This window comes from Pituophis catenifer, unplaced genomic scaffold (assembly GCF_029215685.1).
Source record: "Pituophis catenifer annectens isolate HBS135680 unplaced genomic scaffold, rPitCat1.0.hap2 SCAF_2, whole genome shotgun sequence".
Lineage (NCBI taxonomy): Eukaryota > Metazoa > Chordata > Lepidosauria > Squamata > Colubridae > Pituophis > Pituophis catenifer.
In genome coordinates, this window is record NW_027256882.1 from 241,957,985 (window position 1) to 241,966,564 (window position 8,580).

Sequence of the window (8,580 nt, forward strand, 5' to 3'; positions counted from 1 at the left end):
CTGCCCTTCCTTTCAGTACGGAAAGGTGGGGGGGGGCTCTCTTTAACTTATAGTCATCAGTAAAGCAACTTAAAGGTGGGGTAGAAATAATTGCGCCAGGCCAAAATGTTTTGTCTGGATTATTCCTTCTTTGAAAATCTTAGGATAGGAAACCTGCCACTTCCTTAAAAGCACCGAACTTGTTTACTCGCGTGGACGCCGTGAAAGAGAGAAGGGTCGGGATTTCTGTTCATTTCCCGTGAAAAACGCACCTTCGTAACTCAGAAAATTTGGGGTGCATTAAACCTTTTACAACGTCAGACCCAGATTGCTCATTTCACCGAATCCATTCCACTCCCAGTTCTTTCAATGTGCTGTGATCTCCTTGCTAGAATATTTCCGCCAGAAACAGCAAACCTTCAATGTTTGAAAGAAATAAATAAAAATCAATCTGTCCGGGCAATATCTTCTCCACCTTAACCTCAAATTAATTTATGTCAAGAACTGGAAATTCCTAAGTGCCAAAGACAGCAGTCAAGTGTCTATTTATCTGGAAGTCGATGTGTAAGTGAAGTAATGACGGTTTATGGTTTTTAAAAGTGTGAAATTGTAAATTAGCTACTCTTCATGTTATGGAATCATTGTCACGCAGCAAAACAGATGCCTCGACAGAAACCTATGAAGTTACATGGCATCATGCCATTGTCACTTTCATATATTAATGTCAATAATAATAAATAGCATTATATTATAATGGATAGTAACGATATTGGTGATATAATGAGTACGTTAATTAGTATTAATCTAGGATGAAACCCTGCAACTTTTTCCTCTGCTTGCACTACAGATTTAATTAAATTTTAGCATTCCAGTTTGTATTTTGCCTGGAAAGCATTTAAGGTGAATAGTGTTACTGACAGCTGGATTTGTATCCTAATTAAGTGAAATATTGGAACTCTACTCAACTAATTAGGGTTTAGACTCCATCCATGGAGTAAAGAGCCACTAAAATTAGTAAATGTGTTTTGGGTAAGAGTGCTAAATGACAATCCAATAACTTGCTTTAACTGGGCTAAGGGTGACAAAAATATGTGTTTTACAACAGTCAAGGACAAGATTAATGATGGGGAATAAGGGAAAGCAAATGAAGGCACCATCAACAAGCAGAAGTCCTTGTGTTAGATAGTAGACTAGCCCCCCTCTCCCAAAATTTCTGACTTTCTGACCCGGGACTTCTAAATACTTAACTATTTTTTTATTTAGTCTCCAGTCCCAGCCAGAAACCTGGGTGGTTTCAGAAGTATTCTCTTCCAATTGCAATAGAAGTCGTGTGTTGCGTTTGCTACTAAATGGAGCGAGGGGCACGTACGTCCAAGTGTTCTTGTTCCGAGCAATGGGCACATTCGAACGAACCGGACAGCAAGCGAGATGGTGGAAACAAAGCAGCGAAACAAAAAAAGGAGCTTCATTCATTTGGGCACCAGAAGGGCCGGTGCGGGAGGAGGAGGAGAGGGGAGGTCTCTCGCTCAGCTCTAGTGGCCTTCGTCTTCGCCAGCTCGCAAGGTTCCCCCACCCCGCCAAAGTTAGGTCCCTTCAAAGAGCAAGCGCCAGCTCTTCTGCAGTAGATCGCATTTTCACCCACAGTAGAGAGGGACCCTCCCTCCTCCCAGACTTGCTCCAGTCATTTGACGGTCCCTAGTCGCCCCAGTCTTTTGATGGAACCCCCCTCCCCCGTTTTTTGTCGGTCTCTAAGAATTTGGGACCCTCTTTACGATATAGAACAGACATACTCGGCGACGAAGTGGCGATCACAGGGAATGAAAAGGAGTGTTGAGCTCGAGGTCCGAGCATCGACGGCCCGATCCACCAGCAACCTTAGCCCAGGGCTCTAGACTTGGCCTGCCGCCCAATGACCGGAAGAAAATCCTTTCGGTAACATTATCGGACTCTTTTTTCAGGGAGGGAAAGAGAAAGGAGAGGGCCGGGTCGAAGCCGAGGTTCGGGATGGGGGAGGACCGGAGTGGGGTTGGCGCGAGCTCCGCTGCCTCGCTGGAGCCCAAATCCGCCCCACGCGTGGAGCTGAGCTCCACTGCCTAGATCGAGCCACCCTCTGGAGCGACTGAAGGCCACCTGGTGGCTCTTGCAAGCCTATCTGGGAAGAAGGGCGAAAAAAACTTAATTTCGAACAAAAAGAGAAGAGAGCCAGTTCGATCCCAGGAAGTGGCTTTTCTTTTTTCTTTTCCTTTTAAATTCACCAGTTTGCTCTTTAGAATAGCCCTTCCTCTCTCGAATTACCGATTTCGGTCTACGAGAAGTAAAGCTCCGGTATCTATGCTAGCAATTAAAAGCGCCTCTCGGAGTCTCTTAATTTATGATGCCAATATGGGATCGCTTCTCTCTAAACTCCCTCCGCTTCTTGGGAAAACCACCCGCTGCGCCATCAGGTGATACGCAACAAGGCAGGATCGGAAGAGGAGCCTCTGGGAAATGCTGGAAACTGATCCAAAGTGACGCCTCGCTTTCAGAGGACGCTTAAAAAGAGAACTGCTAAGATTACAATATTCCATTGTAATTCCATTCCCGTGTAATATCCACTCCATTGACTGCGGGCGAAGAAAAACATCTACTACTGTGCTCTTCTTCTCTTCCTAGATTTAGAGTAAACATGGGTCGGATTTGGCTCACTCCGCAGTGCGGAGAACTATGCAACCTGGGGCTTACTTCCAAGTAGGCTATTTCAATTCTCTGACCTCTGAAGACATTTACTTTTATGTAAATTCAGTGCTAGTGCAACCTTGTTATCACAATAAGTTGTATGGGAAACTGGGAAATTTCTGTAAGTTTGGAAGGAAGTTTTAGTTTCAAGTGGAAATATCTGTTTGAGTGATTGCTACTTTTCTGTCCCACCAACTTGGCAATATAAACCATAATTTTTAGAATTAAATTGATGAGGTTTCTAACGTTGGAATTAAAGTATTCTTACGCAGACTTTACATGGATTCTTCTGCCACACAGATCTATACCCATTCGAGCCCCAAATACAATTAATTACTCTCCTAACTTGATTGCATTTGTTTCCATGGAAATATAGTGAAAGTGTAAGTCATACAGTTTGAAGTAGAATGTTTCACTGGGCTGAAGAACAACTAACTTAAAATACTACAAATAAGAAGAAAGGAAAGTACAACTATATTGTACTTTCTCTTGTATATTTTTTCACATATTTACAGGGTTTCATTATGTTGCCATTTAAGATAACTAAAAAGATTTTAAACAATTTCAAACGCCATCCATAGTGCAAGCAAATGCAGTGCAAACTACAATTCTGGGGAAAAAAGGTGTTCTGTCAAAATCTGTATTTTGGGAGGGGGGAAGAAAAACTATCAAAAAATAATTCACCCTTGTGTTCTGTAAAATAAATTATTACTCTTTTAATTTAAAATTTCATTCTGCAATTCCTGTTGAGTTTTGAGTCTCAATTATACTTCTGAGATTTATACTTTTGAAAACTAACTTCCTATAAAACAGCTTGGCCACTAGCGAGGAAAACCCAGAAAAACCTCGATGTTAAATGAAATGAACAAGAGTAAAAGGTATATGATATTTCCAAACAAGATGATGAAAAAAGTTAAATTTCTTCTCCTTGGCTGTATTCTCAAGTCTTTCCAACTCTCTTGCTACACCATTAAGAAGAAAACCTTGAAAGTAAATACAGTTAAATAAAACCACTCATTTTCAATAAAGTTACAGTAAGGTAAAGCTTTGATAAACAACCTACTAGGGGATAACTACGTTTTCCAGAGAACAGTTGTGGCGAAACAACGTTGTCCAAGATTTAATTTAAGCTTACTTCTTAAATTCATGAAACTTTGGAGAAGGGAGTCCCGCTGCGTGGAACAGGGAGCCCTGAAAAATGCAAAGGTGGAAAGGCCTGTTTGAAAGCTTCTTTCGGACCTGCTTAATTTAAAGTAAACTGTAGGCATATTTGAGATACCTAGGAGATTTAGTCCTATGCCTCTCATTTAAGAGTGGATTTGGGGTGATCCTCTATATGCTAGTGATTCTGATTGTGATCTTGCTGCATGAAATTCCCTACCAGCCGATTCGCACAAAATTTATTCCGGAGTAAAACTTGTGCAAGTTTGCCACAGAGCTCGGCTGTGTGGAGGAACAAATTTGGATGGGAGGCCTCAAAGCACTTGAGAAAAGAAAGGACCCCATTGCCTAGAGAAAACTCGGTGGGTACGTACGATTGTTGGGGTCCCCGGTGTGCTGGTTGAGGGGAATGATCTCCATGCGCTGTTGCCCGTAGAGGTAATAGTCCAGTTCTTCGGCGGTGCAGCGAAACCTGGACGCCCCCCTCTCGTTGCACTTGGCCAGGCTGCCGCCGCCACCGCCGCCCCCTCCCAAGTCCTTGGTCTGCAAGAGCGAGACCGAGGCTCCAGCCGCGGGATCGGAGCTTTGGATCGGCCCAAAGACCGGGATCTGCGACATCGGCAGCGAAGTCAAGGTGGCCAGGGAGGCGACGGCGCACGAAGATGGGGCGGACGAAGGAGTGGAAGAAGAGGAGGAGGAGGAGGAAGAAGAAGAGGAGGACGAGGACGAGGAGGTGGACGAAGAAAGGGAGGCCGGGAGCTGCCGGAGGTTGTCACAGGTTGGGTCGACGACTCTTTCGGGCGCCTGAAGGGGATGGCCCAGCAGCCCCACGCCGCCTTTCAGTTGGCTGCTGGGTGGGAAAAGCTGCTGCCAGTGTTGGAGGTAAGCCGGGTCCACCTTGAGGAAAGCTGATCCGCCGGGGTCGCCGGGCTTCAGCATCTCTGCGAGTCTGGGGAGGAGGAGGAAGGAGGGGGGAAAGAGAGCTGAGAGGTTCTGGCGGGATTTTGGTCACCCAGGTGGGTGTCAGTCCACTGGACAAGTGCGGGCAGGAGAGAAGCTGTATCTTTTAGTGACAGCCCACCCGAGATTTTCCCGGCACTGTTGAGAACTGGGGAAGCTCCTTCAGGTTCAGGCGCAGAGCCTGACAGGGCAGACCCCCCCCCCCAATTGTCACGGGGGGAAGAAATGGGGGAGGGACCCGGACACTTTGACCTGTCTCCTCTCTCCCACCCTCACCCCAAAACTTCCCGCTCCTCTGCGTTGGAATCGTCCCCTTTATTCCCGTCCGTCTTTCCCACCGCCCTTCTGCGCATCCTACCGCATCCTCCCACCCGACCTCTTCCCTTCCAACCCAGGGAGGTCACCCCCAGCTTCCCCCCCAACAGTCGAAAGCCCTCTGATTTCCGCACCCTAATCCGAAACGGGAAAGGGGGGGGGATAGAAAAGAGCCGAGCCAGCAAATCTCGAGGCAAGCAAGCAAGCGAGCCCCTGCCCCGGCTCCGCGGCGAGAAAGTTGGCTCGCGGGAAAGCAAACTTCATCCGATCGCGGTCTGGAAGGCCAGCGGCCTGACGGGCAAACCCCCACCCTCCCCTCCCCTCCGCCTGAGGATGCCGGCTGCCGGGCCTCTCCTTCTGTACCTGAACTGGAGAAGAAACTCTCCGGGTCCAAAAGAGGCGAAAAGGACGAGGGAGGTCGATTCTCAACAACCTGGGCCGGGAGGGAGGGAGGGAGGCGAGAAGCAATAGAAGCCGGAGCGGGAGGGTCGGTTAACCCGGCAAGGGAGAGTCCGGCTGGCCTCTTGGCTGGCTCAGCGCGCTCTTTGCTGTGGCTGCTCGGCTGAGGCGGCTGGGCTCAGCGCCGTTCAGCGCGCTTGGCCGCCTTTGGGCGAGCCACGTGGGTTTGACGACAGCACCAAACACGAGCGCGGCGGGGGGGGGAGAGAGCGGGCGGGGGAGGAGGGGAGCGGGAGAAAGTGCCGGATCTGGGACCGAGAAGCCCCGCGCTTTTTTCCCAGCCTTCCTCCCCTCTCTCTCCCCCCCCCACGCCTCACGACTCTCCCTCATAGTCCCGCGCAAAGACGCGCGTGCGCGCGCACCCATCCCGCTTCTGGGATTGGGGGGGGGGCGGCTGAAGTTGCGAGCGTGCGGAGCCGAAGAGGGAAAGGCTGCCGCTGCCGCCGTTTCCCTTCGCGAGTTCCTGAGGTGGACACGCGGACGGCACGCGGAGCTGGAGGCAGCTCCGCTTCTTCCGGGGACTTTCTCGGTTCCCATAAGAGAGCAAAGGACGTCCCTGCAAGAGCCTCAGGTCGCCCAGATTTCGTGGAGAACGAAATGGCCGAAGAGCAAAAGCGGATCCGTTGGGCGTGTGAACGGGCCATTTCGCTCATCTTCGAAGTGGCGTCAGGGAGGAGATGCTGGTCCCCCTCGGCCTTTGACTTGCCCCGCTCCTCCTCCTCCTCCTCTTCCTCCCCCCCCCCCGAGGTCCCCCCCCCGGACCCTACTGCCATTGTCAGACCCTCAGCTAAAGTCAAGTTCCGTTTTCGGAACAATTCAGGCGCTTGCTTGTTTTCCCATGTAGCCCTTTACGTGGCTTGCCAAGAAGAGCCCGGAGATCCGCATCTCGGCCCAGCCTTCAAGTCGAGGTTGCCCACGCCAGACTAAGCTTTGGGCACGGCCGCTTATTGTGCTCCAAAGAAGCCTGAGTTTCCTTTCCCAGACGGGGGCGGGGGGGGGGTGTCTGTATGGCCGCCCCCCACCTCACCCCCGCGATATTTTCCACCAGGACCTAATCTATGAAAGTGATGGTTAGGAAGCACTTTGGAGAAGCGTTTCGCTCTTTTGCCCACGAATAAATGGGAACCCGACGGCCGTATCTAATTGTGTGTGGAGAAGGGGGCAATTGGATTATAAATAGGTTCGCGCTTTACCCTTTGAGTCAGGTTGGTTAAATCTAAGATTGGAGGCAATAGCTGATAATCGGAGTCAATTATCCAGCCTTATTATTTCAGCCGTACATTATCACGGGAACGGAATTCTATTCTAGAAATGGTCGGGAAGCTTCCATAACCGGGGAAGACTTTCCACCGCAGGCAATTAATTGGATTAATTTATGGGTAGTAATTAACCAGAAGTAAGTTAACCTTTCTCTTCTGCACAATGCCGTTCCCAGAGCCCTTCTCACACTAGAACCCTCTTCATAAATCTATTTTATTATTATTATTATTATTTTGCTTTGCACAACTGGTTCTCTGCCATTTGTCGACTTGGCTCTTTTGGAGGGAGCCTGGGAATTCTGACGCTGTTTAGTTTTCGTCTGTGTCTAAGGAAGGGCATTTTCACACAAATCTGAACAGAGCAGCGAAGGGCTAAAAGCGAAAAGAAATGTTTTGACTGGAGACCTTGTGACAAGGGCATCCATCATTTTTTTTTTCCCGGGACAGATTGATAACACCTAAGTTAAAAAGGCAAAAACATCAACCAAGGAGGCGAGCGAGGGAAAAGGATCCACCAGGTCTGTTCTCGAATGCCAAACCCATTCGGAGATGTCAAATGGATCTCTGTAGCCTTCTTGTTGCCTTTGATTCATTCGAGGTGTTCGGGACAACGATTTCTCGCTGCTTCTTCTCCGGCCATCGCCTTTTAAAGATATTGACATACGGTATTGCTCTTTGCCGCACTGGAAGAGTAAGAAGTTTTAGATCAACGTGAATAGGGACCAACTAGAGAGCGAAGCGGAAGGGGAGCTATTAAACATCGAGAAAAGAACCCAAGGCGGTTCTTTTCTCGACGTCTAAGAGCGCAAAGATCCTTAGAGGGTCCTGTGAATTAAAAAAAAAATCACTCCCGAGTAAATTGAGGCGTCAACTTCAATCCACTCGAAAGCAATAGTCCAAGTCTACCTCTACGGTCCCTTAGTACAAACCTCTGGTTTCGTTTATGGCCCCGCCCCGCCGCTTCCAATATAACCACGATGTTTAAGACACGCGAGGAAACTCACCGAACTTACAAAGTGTGGGGGGAGGTTGGGGGGAAGGAAAGAGGGTCAGGCGAGAGAAGGGAAGGCCAATAGCTCCATTTGGCTTCCAGGTGAAGCTGGAGAACAGGAGAACCGAAGCCGGCGGATCGGCACGAGGCTCTTCGCTCAAGCGAAGTCTCACCGAACCGTTTAGGAGGGGTGGGAGGCTGGGGGGGAAGCGCTGGGGGAAGATCCGCGATCCACAACCTGAATGTTGAAGGATAAAGGCCAGATTTGTCGGTGTGTCCCCCACCCCATCAACTAGGCTCAATTTCCCCCCAAGCGCCGGCCTGCAGAGGCGCGGATCTTTCTTCCCATCTTTATTTTTATTTATTTATTTATTTTATTAGTCCAATTTATATGCCGCCCTTCTCCGTAGACTCAGGGCGGCTTACAATGCATTAAGGCAATAGCTATCTTCGATGGCTGTTGTTTTTTTTTTAAAGAAACCCCCCCCAAAACTCCAAGGCCGCCTCTGAGTACCAAGTTTTTCCACACCCTCTTCCTTTGAGCCCTTCGTGAGGCATGCTGGCGGGGAATGAGGGGAACTGCAGCCCCAATATAACTCGGGCGGGCGAGCGAGCGACCTCGGACGGAGAAATACCCTTCCCTCCTTCCTTTTTCCTATATACTTTCCCTTCCTTCAAAGGCGCCTGGATCTCGGCTTCAACAGAAGCCAAGCAAGCGTCCGCTAAGAACGGGGGAGGCAA

The 8,580-nt window shown here is 49.2% G+C and overlaps 1 protein-coding gene across 1 annotated transcript in view; it reads right to left on the bottom strand.

Moving 5' to 3' along the window:
• The window catches only part of PRDM6 (PR/SET domain 6), an 84,904-nt gene extending 80,110 nt beyond the window's left edge, over window positions 1-4,794 (bottom strand). Inside the window, exon 1 of the mRNA XM_070935697.1 lies at window positions 4,230-4,794. Within this exon, the coding sequence (XP_070791798.1) occupies window positions 4,230-4,794 (565 nt within the window). The remainder of the gene's footprint in view (window positions 1-4,229) is intronic.
• Window positions 4,795-8,580: the final 3,786 nt, after the last annotated feature.